This window comes from Camellia sinensis, chromosome 1 (genome assembly GCF_055761805.1).
Source record: "Camellia sinensis isolate YWXY chromosome 1, ASM5576180v1, whole genome shotgun sequence".
Classification (NCBI taxonomy): domain Eukaryota; kingdom Viridiplantae; phylum Streptophyta; class Magnoliopsida; order Ericales; family Theaceae; genus Camellia; species Camellia sinensis.
Genome location: NC_138961.1, coordinates 223,839,444 through 223,854,836, shown reverse-complemented (window position 1 = coordinate 223,854,836; position 15,393 = coordinate 223,839,444). Strand labels below are relative to the sequence as shown.

The 15,393-nt window shown below is 33.7% G+C and overlaps 1 protein-coding gene and 1 long non-coding RNA gene across 2 annotated transcripts; one reads left to right on the top strand and one right to left on the bottom strand.

Annotated features, from left to right (window-relative positions):
* Nucleotides 1-2,974: 2,974 nt before the first annotated feature.
* On the bottom strand, nucleotides 2,975-3,448 carry YCF37 (homolog of Synechocystis YCF37). Its single transcript, XM_028242904.2, has one exon. The coding sequence runs from the start codon at nucleotides 3,446-3,448 to the stop codon at nucleotides 2,975-2,977; it is 474 nt and encodes a 157-aa protein (XP_028098705.1).
* A 2,700-nt stretch (nucleotides 3,449-6,148) lies between these two features.
* Nucleotides 6,149-7,121, top strand: LOC145790638 (uncharacterized). The gene is made up of 2 exons (XR_014329503.1): nucleotides 6,149-6,567; nucleotides 6,817-7,121. It is a non-coding gene; the product is annotated as an uncharacterized LOC145790638 (long non-coding RNA).
* Nucleotides 7,122-15,393: the final 8,272 nt, after the last annotated feature.

The following is a 15,393-nucleotide window of genomic DNA, read 5'->3' as shown; positions in this document are numbered from 1 at the left end:
AGAAAGGAACAAGACAAGCACACAACACTTAGACAAATCACAAGGCTTCAAAACAAGGCATGGATCTCACTCGCTAAAGCGAAGCAAGTCACAAACATACACACGCAAACTTAACAAGCCATAATCATACAGATGCTCATGAACATGACGAAGACATAAAATGTGGGTTCCTACATCATTAGTGTAATTAATGACATTTGCTATGAAATTGAGTTGGGGATAATGAAATTTGCTCATTATGAGATAGAATGGTGGTATTGGATTTATAAATCGCTCACTTTTGAAAATGCCAATTATATATCTGTTGAGGCATTTATTATCTGTTTAGAAATAACTACTTTGGGCTATCAGTGGAGGATAGTCTTGATTGTTGTAGACATTGCATGATGATTAGGTGAATTGAAACTAATCAAGTTGTGTATTTAAATACATGGGTGTCGAATCCCGCGGATGAAATTTTCGTAAAATGGCCATTTGAATATAATAATACATGGGCGCCATGCAATTTCCGTAAAATGGCAATCCGAATATATCTATACATGGGTGCCGAATCCCGCGGATGAAATATCCGTAAAATGGCCATAAGAGAATGAAAATACATGGGTGCCGAATCCCGCGGACGCAATTTCCATAAAATGGCAGCTCGTAGTATTGTTGGCATGAGATGTAGTCTCACTTCAATTATTTGGCTAGGTTCTGAGCCATGTTTATAAGTTGAGTTTTGTTAAGTTAAGGATTATGGAACTGGATTGTACTGTATGTTGGTTTATATGAGTTAAACATTTATCAAGTGCTAATGTTTTAGTTATTGCTCATATTATGTTTAGCATATCTCTACTGGGCGTTGGCTCACCCTATATGGGACATCATTTTCAGGTACAGGTGTTATGTCACCTCCAAGGACGTAGCTTGGGTGGCTTGAGGCTGTAGACTCTTTTTTATTGTTTTTGTTGTATTACATGTATATCAAGCCAAGGGCTTATTTGTGTAGAGTTAGTACTCTCTCTTTTTGTAACCAAATGTTGACTTGGAAAGTTGTAAGCCTATAGGGCGTTTACTTTTATTGTCAACACGTAATACCTTTTGTAAGAATACTCTGATGATTATAATATGAAAACTCTTTTATTTATCGTGAATGTATGCTATGATGGGTTTATTTTTGAGGGCGTTACATAAATATTATAAAAATTAATAATTAAAATCACAATTTTTTTTTATTAATGTGTAATAATTTTTCAAAATCTATCATGAATAGTAATTTTCCCTATTTTCTATTTCATTGGACAAGATTAGATTGTGATTTAAGTTCGTTTAACCTTTTTATTTATTTATTGAACTTTCAATAAGAAATTGCAAAACTGAATAGCCAAATATTGGCTCTCGTTCAGCTGTTTATGAAATATTCATTTACAAGTTCATATTATTATTATTTTCGAGAATATGGAAAATATTATATTAATAAAAGGGCCATCTCAATATTAATAAAAGACAATAACAATACATAATCAAGACTTCAAAGGGCCATCCCAACCAAACAACAAAATAAAGAACAAACAAACAACGAACAAACAACAAAAAAAGAAATCCACCAAAAAAAAAAAAAAAAAGCTACGATTTAGGAAAAACTACCGATTTGCTCAAAGAGGTGGTCTAAAAAGTAAGATCTGCTTGAAAGACCGTCGTCCCTATTGACGTCATCTCTGTCGTTGCTGCTCAACTCCGCCACCACTACCGTTGAAGAAGGAAGGACACCAACAATGGAATGAAAAAATGGTTGAGAGATAAGGGAACCATTGCGAGTGTTGAAAATCCAAAAATTTATGCCAAAATAGGAGGAGAAGACTTTCTGATCAAAACTTCTATTTCAAATATAAAAAGTTTAGATCTACACTCTAAAATTGTAAATCTATACTTTAGAAGTGTAGATCTATACTTTAAAAGTGTAAAATAAGTCACTAAAAATGTCAGTGAACAATCGCCGGAACATTGTTGGAAATCTCTTAGAGAGAGAGACTACTCTGGACCTCTAAGTTTATATTATTTTATTACATAATAAACTATAAAATAAAAATAATAATAAAAAAAATAGATATATGCTTCTTTGATCTTTGTATGATTTAATTTAAAAAAAAAAAAACTAATTCAAACATTTGTTAAAAGGTCTAAATTCATTTTACTATTAGATTTTCTTAATGGCCTCGTTTGGCAAGAGGCTATTTTAGCCAATTAGCCAAAAAATTACTAAATTAGCCAAAAAGCCAACAACCCATACCAAAAAGTCAAAGATTCTTTTTTCTCTCTACTTTTTGCACATCTTTTCGTAATTAGCCAAAAAGTCATCCCAAACATACAAGTTTTTTTTACCTATCTTTTTAGCCAAATAGCCAAAAAGTTACTAAATTAGCCTGTTCCCAAACGAGGCCTAAAATACCTGATTAATTTAATATTTTCCGGGACAAAAAGTCAATAATAGATGATATATATTAGAGTCACTTGCAATATGCATGTATTCTTTATTATGAATTTGTTATGCATCATATGAATTCAATTTTTAAATAATTAATTTTTTAAATTTATTTAAATTATTCCTACTTAATAACTTATAAATAAAAACTACGCTAAACAGTTTAATATAAACTCCTAAATTAAAATAAATTTTAATCAATTCTTAAAATCTATACCAAACAGTGCCATTGTATTTGGAGGTGAATGACAAAATTAACATTGTATTAGGAGGTGAATGATAATTAACAACTCCTAAATTACATTCAATATTGCCATCCAATCCTTTTTCCTTTTCTTTTTCTTTTTTATCCCTCACACCTAATCATATTACATTCCAGCACAAACATCAAATTCTTCAATCAACAACAACACAAATTCACAACGCTACGGTGATTATTACAATTTTACAACCAGGTTTACATAAACATATCAATTGAGAACAAAAATTTAGATAAAAACCAATCACACTTCACGATTTCTGACCTTCGGGTCCTAAAATACCATTCACCACAGAAGTAGCTACCAAAATCCCCACAAACTCCGCTCCCGCCACCGCCCCTGCCTGCGCCAACCCCCCGAACCTCAACGCCGATTCTATCTCGGTCTCCACCGTCTCAATTCCCTTCTCCGCCGTCTCAAATCCCTTCTCCGCCGTCTCGATCCCTTCCTTGATTACCTCCTCCGCCTCTTCCTCCACCTTCTTCAGCTTCTTCCTCAGTCCGAATAGCGGAATGTCCTGCGCCCTCGACGGCAACTCCGCCGCCTTCAACGTCGTCCCCGCCGTCAGCAGGAGGAGCCACTGTCTCCGGCCTGGTAGCGCGGTGGTGCGGGAGGGCGGCGCAGGTTTAGGAGAGTGCGCCTTGCAGGAGGTAGGTGGCGCATTGTGCACATGGCGGAGCGAGAGAGTCTGGAGCTGGAGGAAGTTCAAGCTTGTGGAAGCCATTGGCTGGAGACAAAGCTGATCCTCAAGGAATTATACGTGTGGTCTGGTACTTATGAGCAAATAAACGAAATTACAAAATAATCCCTGCTTTACTTGTCTGTGATTCGTTGACTTTTAATTCGCTACGGATAAGATTGCAAGTTCGAAGATAACGTGGCAGGATAACAGGGTAGTCCTCATATGGAAGGGGTGCACCCGAGTAGCACACGAATGTAGTTACCATTTCAGTTCTTTGTACCCAACAAAAGTAACAACCTAGGCTTCTATTTTTGAAAAATTTAGGAGTTGTTTGGAATGATCTAAATAAGTGTATTTTTTGTCTTTTTACGAAAAGATGTGCAGAAAAGTAGAGAGGTGATATGATAGAAAAAAAAATAAAAAGATAAAAAGATGAATTATTTTGTAGTAGCCAAACTTAGCCTTAGTGTGCGTCACATGCATTTTATGAACAAGGACCATCAAAATTGGGTTCAAAAGGAGGCTCAATAGTCCAGCAAGTAAGGAGGTACGGCGAGAGAGTAAGGAGAGGATCCTGATTCTCACTTTATAATTAAAAATAAATGGTATAATTTTAATTTTTTGAGTCATAATTAAAAAAAAATGTCATAACTAAACACAACATGAGGTATAACTAAATAACTTATAAGTCATAACTAAAATAATGACATAATTAAAGAAGAAAATTGATCATAACTAAATAAAAAATAATATAACTAGGATTCATATGGTGTACCATTTTTAAAGCGATGTATATTAGAATTTCTTTTTATTTTTAACTCTTTTTTTTATTACAATTTTATCTTTGTCTAAAATTATCAACCAAAAAAAAAAAAAAAATTCGCGAGAAAAAAATAAATAAAATTCCAATCTCCTTATACATCACTCTAACCTTTTTGGGTCCCATTCCCATCATCTACTTTGTTCTTTCTCTCAATTTATAAATTTAGCTAAAAGTCTAAAGTCAACTTTACTTATTTTGGGTCATATTTTGTTTTTCTAAGTTTTTACAAATTTTTTCAAAAAAAAAAAGAAAAAGAAAAAAAAGGTGAAAAACTCAATTTTTAACCAACTTCTCAAAACAACCCAAGGCTAAAAGTAATGAGATTTTATGCCCCGTTTAGTAATATGGTTGGGATTAATTTAACCTAATAAAAGATAAAACATATTAAAAAATTAGGACCGTATTAGAGAGCTCGAATTCAGCCCCCCTCGAATCCTCCTAATTGGCGAAACGACGTCATTTCGTCGTTTGAATTTTTTTTTTTTTTTCAATTAGAAATATAGAAGAAGACGAAGAAAGAAGAAGAAAGAAAGAAGAGAAGAAGAAAAAAGAATAGAAGAAGGCAGAGCTGGGACGACGATCGGCGGAGGCGGACGAGCTGCGACGACGATCGGCGAGCTGGGACGACGATCGGCGATCGGCGGAATGGAGGGAGCGGAATGGAAGGGCCTCTCTGTCTCTCTGTTTCCCTCTCTCCTCTCCTCTCTCTTTCTCCCCTCTTCTTTCTCCCTCTTTCTCTTCTCCATTTGTTTTTCGGGGGATTCGGGGGGGAAAATTAGGGGGACAAATCATTTTCCAAAAAATTAATAAGATAAAATGTCACATCTAAACATAATCATTTCACCTTTTTCTCTCACAAAATTATAAAAAAAAAAAAAAATTCATTCAAAATGGAACTTTTTTATTTAGGTTAAAACAGTCCAAAAAAAAAAATCAAGTTATAAAAGTTATTCTCAAACGAAGATAGGAAGATTGATAGAAAGGAGAAACAAGATTGGTAGGAAGGGTCACTCCGCTCTAAAAATTTAAGGCTTCATTTGGCAATTATGGTTGAAGCTAAAAAAGTACAAAAGACAAAATAGATTAAATAAGTCAATAAGACAAAATATCACAGCCAAACCATAATTATTTTACTTTTTCTCTTACAAAAGTAAAAAAAAATTAAAAAAACCAATTTAAATGAACTTTTTTATCCTAGTTAAAAAAACCTCAACTCAAAAAAATCAACTAAAAAAATCTCTAGTCAAACCACACCTACGAATGACTATTTTGATCTATCGTACTTGTACTTCTGCAGAAATAATGCTTGAGAATTTTAAAATTTATTTAAATTGACATGATAGGAGGTTAAGTGTTATTTGTTTGATTCATAATAAATTAAGAGTTTATGCCCATCATTCGACTTAATTGGTTATGAAAATATTTTCTTACACTGTGTTTGGATTGAGTGATTTGGAGAGAAAAGAAAAGAAATAGAGAGAAATGTATTTCTCTTCCTTGTTTGGTTATCTTAAGTGGAGAGAAATGGTGAGAAATAGAGAGAAATGGAGAGAAACTCATTTATCTCATAACCCTTATTTTCAATCTTCCCAAAAGTGGAGAGATTGGGAGAGAAAAGAAATCCACAAATGTTTATATTTTCATAATACCAATTTTACCCCTGTAAAAATAAAAGAAATAAAATGATTGAAAATATAAAAAGGTTATTTTGGTAATATAACATAAAATAATTTCTTTTCTTTTCTCTTAATGAAATCTAACCAAACAAGAAGGAGAGAAATCACAATCATTTCTTTTCTTTTATTTCTTACTTACCCAAACAAAAAGGAGAGAAATTACAATCATTTCTTTTCTTTTCTTTTCTCTTATTACTTAAGTAATCATTTCTTTTCTTTTCTCTCCTAAGTTACCAAACATAGCGTTATGAATGAAAAGATTGTGGGATGTTTATGACCAATTTTGTTGCTGTGATTCACCATTTGCATCTTGTAAATCTGAATACAATGATAACATGCCGATTATGTATTTTATACTACTTTTGTTTTTCAAATCATGTAATTGGTGAGAAGTGCGTGAAATAGAGAGATAAAAACAAGTTCTTGAAGCAAACGATGCCTCTATTTTTTGGGGGAAAAAAGAAATCTGAACATTAAACCAAAATAGGTTAATAGAATTCAATGCGAGATTTCCATGTATGCTATCCAGAGTGTTCCTGTAGCGGTGAACTGATTGTCCAGCGTACTTCTGTGGCGGTGAACTGATTGTATTCAATCATATATACACTTACGAGTTGGAAATTGACTGTGTCTAGAGATCAACTCTCAAACCGGATAATCAGGTATGCCATTGTCATAAACTTTGTGTTCTTTTTTGCAGATGCTGTATTGATTTTATATGCTTGTGTATTCTTTTGATGTTTGTTAGCATATAACTTGCACACAATGTGCTTGACAATATGCCAATGAGAGAAGTTATTTTGTTAATATAAATTTTTGCTTATGAGATGCCAATTTCATGATTGCATATGATTGGTTTATTGCCAAGAAAAGATTGTCGACCCCTTATATTTTGTAATCTCTTTCTGCAGAGCTTGAAAAGAAAAAGAAGGACAAATATGAAAGTTTTCATGGAGAACAATTTAGATGTTTGGTTAACTTGTTTAGAGTCAATTTAAGTCTTATTACACACACATACATATATAGAGTTGGATTGCTGTTGGACTGATTTGTTGATGATTATTAAGCTTTGGGAGTCAAGGGTAGTTTGATGTATTAACCAACTTATTGGCTACCACTCATATTTCACCTGTCACTAAATTTTAAGTGATTATAACTTTGGTTCCATATTTCTTTTGTTACAATTAGAATGAGGGCTGTTGCTTTTCTTGGACTTTTAGTTTTATTGTTGCGAGTTTTCATGTTCCTTTCATTTATCTTCTTTCTTTTAATATATTTGCCTCAATAAATAGTTCGATGTTGCTCAAATAATAATGCTAAATTGGGTTATGCTTTTGGTTTTTATATAGCTAAAAAACTTCACGGCTGATGAGACGATGAGAGTTTCACAAAGTGAGTCTGAATTTACGATTTCTTCAGGAATTTGTATAGGGTTTTTAATTACATCTTCTTCATCATTTGGGTTTTAAAATAATTTAAAGATCACTGTGTATTTTATGTCATTCACTGATTTAAATGATTATGCATGTAGTTAACTTTTTCACATTTGATGTGGTGCATTTAGGTGAGGAAAAAATTACCTCCATGACCATTAATTTATTCATGTGCATTTTCATTTTTTAGAGAATCATTTTTGTTCATGCTCATATTTAAGAAATATTCAAAAAAAGAAAAAAAAGAAGAAGAGATGGATACAGAAATAAATAAATTTAAATTAAATAAAATTAACATACATTTTCATCTAGCATGTATATTTCTATCTTTGGAGAACCTTTTGTGGCAGTATTTTTTTCATTTAAATCATGAACATGTTAAATTAATTAATGCACATCATACTTCATTTGTTTTAAGTTTTATTTAATAGAAGTGCTGGCTGGTAGGGAGGCGATAAGGATAGCCGTGGAGTTGAGGTTTCATTTTATTATTGTGGAAGGAGATTTGCAGGGTGTGGTGGACATGTTTTAATGTGGATAGGGAAATGGACCAGAGTGTGGATTTGTTTTTTTCCACATAATTAATACTCACTTATGTAAATATACATTGCAGATTGTATACATTTTTTTTTATAAAAAGTCAAAAAGTGTACTTATTTAGAACATCTCAAACCATCCTGCATTACTTAGCCACTATTAAGAGCTGCTGGTGTTTACACAATGTACAGAACAACTATCTTCTCCATCAAACTCATGAATGGAAAATCATGTTAACATGATCTTTAGATATTATTTTTGTGGTAAGATTCCACTCATATTCTTAAATAGTCTTCTTATGGTGATCTTTCTTATTTTGCAACATGTATAAGTGAAAGTTTTACTGCTTATTTGAACCGTCGCACTTAGGTACAATTGGTCCTCTTATTATCCAAGTAAAGAAAGTGAACTAGATTGAATGCAATGTCTAATATGGATCACCTTGACATACCAAGTTAGGTCCAATAACAATTTATTTGATACGAGCACAAAGCATTAGTCTTGTAATTGATTGTTTGCTTATTTAATACATTTTTTGACTTTTTATGAAAAGATATGCAGAAAAGTAGAGAGGTGATATGATCCAAATAAATGTAATTATCAAATAAGTGCACCTATTGAGATCATCTCCAAACAACTCCTAAAAAGAGTTTATCAAATTGTTATGAATGCACTCCAAGTTAAGTTTGATTTGATTTTTCATATTTGATCAGCAAAGGAAAAAAGAATATCATTGATAGACTAGATTCAAATAATACCACTAATGTAAGATTTATGTTTATATTTTCTGTATATTTTGCATGATGATTTGCAAGTACATCATCATCTTGCTCTTTAGTAGATTTGTGTGATAATCACTTATATAGTGTTTGATTCATTAGAATGAAATAGAATAATCATTTCTTAGTCTTTCTATAGAATGACTATTCTCTTATAATGGTGAATGATAATTCCATTTGTAATGCATTTTTCATAAATTAAATACAATAAACAATCAGACAACACAATACAATGTATACATAAAGAAAAAACACTCCAACTGGAATGTGACCCCCATGAACGCATCGCGTGGGGGTCCACCTGTAATTCATAAAAGATATACATACATGGGAGCCCCACCATTGATGGGCACTTGAGGTTTTATAATTATATGGGGGTGATCATTTGTGGAATCGACAAGTACATGAATATGTTTATGTGTATATATAGCAACGTGTATGTATAAATAACAAGATTATGCTTGTCTTCAGTTCATTTTGTGAATTGAATGGTGTTGTTGAGTTTGTGGGATCTATCATGTGTCATGTTTAAATAATCTGAATCGTTCAATGTGCAGAACTCGTCAAGTACTTTATCCCTATAAAAAATCACGTTAATTGAATATCAGTAGGTACTTGATCGGATCAAATTTTTGTCAATAATTTATTTTCAAAATTATATTTACTATTGATAGAAATCTGATTTGATTAAGTAGCTATCGATATTTGATCAACATAATTTTTCATAGAGATAAAGTACTTGATGAGTTCTATACATTGAATGGTTTGGATTATTAAAACAAGACCAATGGTGAGCCCCCCACGAGCCCAACAACACGCTCTAATTTGATCTCGGACTAAAGAGAAATCCGGCCCAAATAACAATCTTCATAAATATGTAGTGTTAATAAAGAGATCATTCAACCTTAACACGTTGATTTAGTGGGCATAATTTGGGGCTTGGGGGGAGTACTCTCTCCAAGTCTCAGGTTTAATACTCAATAGTTGTAATAAAATCTTGGGCAAATTATACTAACGGTCCTTATAGTTTGTGCTTGTATCACTTTGATCCCTAACTTTTTAATTGTGACACATTTGACTCTGAATTTTGAATATTATTCCAAATAAGGACAATTGAAGATACCATTGGTCAATTTCAAGGGCAAAGTTGTCAATCTGATAAAATATAAATTAATTTGACAAAAAAAATATCAAAAAAACATTTTTGAATTTTTAAAAATTATTTTTACCCAAGAAAGATAAAATTATGTAAAATTGATAAATTTTTTACACATTTACTTATTTATGTTTTTACTAATTTAATTTTTATTATGTGTTTGGATGATGATCATGTAATGGGCAGTTGTTTTTATCTTCATTAAATTAGTTTCTATTTTTTCAAAAGTCAAATATGGTGACAACTTTGATGTCATTGTTAAATCAATCCATTAAATCAAAAAATACAAAACTAAAAATATTTCATATATTGAATATATTGATTACACATTAAAAGACTAACAACCACCCATTACATAATCATCATCCAAACACATAATAAAAATTAATTTGATAAAATAAATAAATAAATGAATGCATAAAAGATTTATCAATTTACATAATTTTATCTTTGGTAGGTAGAAATAATTTTTAAAAATTCAAAAATATTTTGACATTTATTTTTATCAAATTAATTTATATTTTATCAAATTAACGACTTTATCCTTAAAATTGAGTAATGGTATCTTCAATTGTTCTTATTTGGAACAAGATTCAAAATTCAGGATCAAATGTGTCACAATTAAAAAGTCAGGGAGCAAAGTGACGCTTGCACCAAATTATAGGAACGGTTAGTGTAATTCGTCATAGAATCTTTAAAACTAGTTCATAAGAGGCGTTTGCTCTAATTTTAAATAGGACTCTCACAATAAATAACAAATGCGTTTAATTACTAAGCTACTACTATCTACACCCACATTTTTCAACTGTGACGCTAAATGTATATTCTTTTATTTTCAAATTTTAACAATACCCACAGCTTAATTTTGTATCCTTTGGTTACACTAAGAAATTAGGTTAGCCTGAAATAGTGAAAACATCTACATAATTGTATTACATATAAAAAAAAACAATACGAGCATTCAATGCATTATTAGCTGTTGTGCATAATCCAAGACTTACCACCCACAAGAAAGAGAGCATTTAATTTCGATGACATCTCCAAATGGATGATGTTGGAAGCATTTTCATAATGTGATATTTACTAGTTGTATCCATTGTTATAAGTTTCTAATTTGAGTTGAACTTCACCAACTAGGCTATATTTGAATTAAGAATAATGATATATATATCAATTAGTGTAATAACAGATGATGTGACATAATTTTAGAGGTTTTAGATATTTGTAATTTGTATAATGGGTAGGGTCAGTAATGATTGTTAGAAATGATTTTGGAAAATTAGATTTTTCCTCAATTTTGGTCTAATTTTTAGGTCAAAGTTGGTAGGTTTAAGTGGTAACACGTTTTATGCCGCGTAGCGATTTACGTGGTATATCTCGTTGCTCAAAACCATTATTGGGTGAATGAGAAATTGAAGCCAAAGAGAGCTCTATGGAAATGGTATATTGGTGAAGTTTCCTTAAAGGTTTGAACTAAATGTTTGTCCCACATTAGTTCTGAGAGGGCAATTTATGTCTAAATAAGGCCGAGCTAAGGCCATCTATTGAATGGACCGAGCTAGGTTCATTCTTGGTCATTGGGCCGCGCTGCGGGCGGAAACGAGAATGGATTAAGCTCGGTCGTAGACTGGATGGGTATTCGGCCTAAGGCTTGAACTGAGGTGGTTATATCAAAGCAGGACCGGGATACGATGGTACGGGGTTTCAGAGTGGTTATCTCAGCTAAAGACTGCCTTGGTTCTGTTTGGCGTGGGGCAAGGCCTTCTTAGCTCGGTTGAGCTACTACCAAGCCGCGGTAAAAAGGTTTGGGCCATCTCATTTGGGTTGATAGTGAGAAGGGTGTCATCATGATAGGTATTATCCTAATGAGTGTGATTCCTAGGAGGACTATACAGAGGAAAGTTGGAGTCCTACTAGGATTGTGCCAAGTAGAATCTATAAAAGCTCATGACAGGACATATGTACAGATTTCACAATTTCTACTCTCAAATACACAAAACTTTTGTGTCTATTGTCTATTTACTAACTTAGGCATCAGAGAGGTTCCCGGCACACACTCGCCGGTTAGCTCACGTTTGTATTTTTAGGTGATAAAGCGACAACGTTTGGAAGAGTGCAAACTTGATCAACAGGATTACACGAGAAGATTATTTCGTGCTCGTACAATTGGCGCCGTCTATGGGAATTGCAATCACAAAGAATGAATCTCTTGATTAAGTTTTCTTTCAACTGATTTCAATGGCGCATAATGAAGACTTTCTACACTCTGTCGTTGATGGGCAAACCCCGGAGGCGGACGGAAGGCGTGAAGGCTTACCTTTTATCCTGCCCATGGCAGAGTTAGATCTCCAGCGACGGAACCCGCGAAAGGATACCTATGAAAGATGGGACTCCAGTCCTCGTCGTTCTCAAAGCCCTAAAAGGCAGAGGCGAAGGTTAGATCCTCAGGTTCTAGAAGATTAGGTAAGGGAGCAGGACGAATTGATACAGAGGATGGCAGCAGACATGGAGACAATGAAGCGCCAAATAAAGGGCAAATGGGTGGTAACGGAAGAGGGGCGCAGAGGTAACACATGCTCTTACCACTCAAAAGATCGTGACAGACAGGTTACATCATCACAAGCTGAAATTAGAAGCCTCAGGATAGGCGATACACAATCAAGGACTTCCAGGACTCGTTACTTCAGGTCTGAGAGAACGAGGACGAAAAGGTCTTACACGGAAGGAAGCAGTTATCGACTTTCGCGCATGCACCAAACGACATCCAGGCACACGGAGTTGCCTGGGTCGGCAGACCTGCGTACAGTGCTGAAGGAGAGGGCTTGATGGAAGGAGGTCATCCAGGCCCGCGACCCTCGTAGAGTTTCAACTCTACAGCGATTGGCTCCTAGGACACATGGGAGTGTCGAGGTAGGGATGCCAATACCACGCCTTGCTTACGAACCAGCAGATAAAGTGTTAGCAAGGTTGCAGAGCTCACCGTTCGTTCCGGCAATTGAGAATGCACCATTACTCTCAGGTTTCCACCAGCCCAAATTCACTACTTATGAGGGGAAGTCAGACCTCTACATGTACTTAAGCCACTTTCACCAGGTTATGGTCGTGTATCGACAAAATGAGGCCCTAATGTATATCTTGTTTCGTTCCAGCCTTGGTGACCTAGGTCTAACATGGTTTGAAAGATTGCCAGAAGGTAGCGAGAAGGGTGTCATCAGGATAAGTATTATCCTGATGAGTGTGATTCCTAGAAGGACTCTGTTGAGTAAAGTTGGAGTCCTACTAGGGTTGTGCCAAGTGGAATCTATAAAAGCTTATGATAGGACCTATGTACAGGTATCACAATTTTTACTCCCAAATACACAAAGCTTTTGTATCTATTATCTATTTGCAGACTTAGGCATCAGAGAGGTTCCCAGCACACACCCGTCGGCTAGCTCACGTTTATGTTTTCAATGATAAAGCGACGACGTTTGGAATAGTGCAAACTTGATCAATATGATTATTTCGTGCTCGTACAGGTTTGGTGGGCAAACTTTTATGGATTTATAAGGCTTGAGTTTACAACTTGGGGAGGGCCCCAAGGGGTACCCCAAGTTTATAGAAGAGAGAGGTTATGGGCAAAGTGGGTTAGACCCATTGGACCCAAAAATAAACACACACGCGCAAGTCACCGTCCGTTTGGGCGGGCTGGGCGTGTGTGCGTGATGTAAGGTTGAGTTGGGCTTGTCTAGCCCAATACTAATTATTTTCGAGCAAAAAATATTTGAATTTTATTTTTCTAAAATTAAATTCTAATTTTTTAGAATTTGAATTTCGAAAATTAAATACAAAAATTGGCTATCATACCTGTCCAGTTTTTTCCCCACCCGAACAAATACATATCTGTTTGAATTTAAACAAAACAGATTTATATTTGTTTGAAATTTAAACCCAGGGTTTCTTACCTGTTCATTCAAATCGAATAGGTATAATACCTATTCAAACAGGTTTGCACCTGTTTAATTCAAACCAAATAGCCACAAATTCTCCTATAAATAGATAGACCCTCATTTGGATTTTTGTATTCAGAAAATTTGTTCTTCCCTTTGTAATTACTCTCTGCATTTTACTGTATTTAAATTTCCTGTGAGAAAGAGTGTATACACAAAGTGTGTTCGTTGTGCGAATAATTTGTAGTGCTACAATTATTCATTGTTGAACATTTTATCCTGGAAGATAAACGTCCACAATCTGAAAACACCGTGGAGATGACAAATCTGTCTTAAGGACACAGTGTTAAACACTGGACTTGATCAGAATTTTGTTCAATAAATACATAAGGTTAGTAATTAATTTACTTTCTGTTTTATTTATTTATTTATTTATCAGATTTTGATTTTGTTTTTATAACAAAATAAAATCTATTATTTTATTTTATTTTCTTTACTGGTTTGATTTTTGTAATCAAACAGTCTCTCTCCTTTCTTTATTTCTTCTGTTTCTTGTTAAGTATATGAACTTTGATACAGTGAAGATTGTTTAACAATCTTAAGACAAACTAATTTTGGTGTCTTCATTATATTTATTTTTCTGTACTTTCATAAAGTGATATTGTAACAACCCCAACCTCTGATTTACATTAATTCATGGTTAAAAAAGCCTAATTGGTAATTAAGGTGAAATTCTAAATTTGTTGCATGTGTGTGATGCCTTAATGTGCTTATATCTGTCTATCGTTGAAATATCTGTTTCCGTTTCTATTTCGTTCTACGAATTAAAGGCCTTATCGGCATCCGACCGCAAAATTAACTTGATTTATGTGTTATTTGGAATTTTTAGGAATTTACGGTGGGTTCAATTATAAGTCGATTCGGAACGAATTAAATTAGTCTAATTACTGCTCATTTGGTTAGAATAAGCCAAGGTTAATTAAGCTTCATTAAACAAGCCTAAATAAGGCTTATATGAGTCAAGCCACTTAATTACACACTATCATTTTCCTTATTTTGAGACTCCAAACGTGAGAGAGAGAGAGAGAGAGAGAGAGAGAGAGAGAGAGAGAGAGAGAGAGAGAGAGAGAGAGACCAAGAGAACAAGTGAGATCAACAAGGGAATGATGAGTATTGCTAGGATTGTTGGGAATTGAAGAGAATTTTGAAGTTTAATCCTCTACATTTGTGAAATCAAAGTTTAAGGTAAGAGCCTTTAGTTTTGCCTTTGAATTGGTGAGTTCACGAATACAAAAGAATTAAGTTGAAATTTAGTTAGAATTAAAGAGAAATTAACCATATCATGCATGCATGCTCATTTCGTCAGAATTTGAAGTTGTTTTCAAAGAATTCCCTCTTGCATGTCCTCATTTTGACCTTGGTTTGAGAATTCAACATATTTTTAAATTAGACACCTCATTGGATCATGTTTTGGAAGCTTGGAACTTACACCTTTACATGCATGGTGTATATAATTATGTTTTCAAAGAATTGGGTTTGGTCTTGCATACATCACATGCTCTTGAACCTTGATTTTATGGAATTGATTTTTGATTTCACCATGTTTTCCAATTTTACGTGAGTTTCCTCAAGTTTTTGGCCCAAAAAATCATAA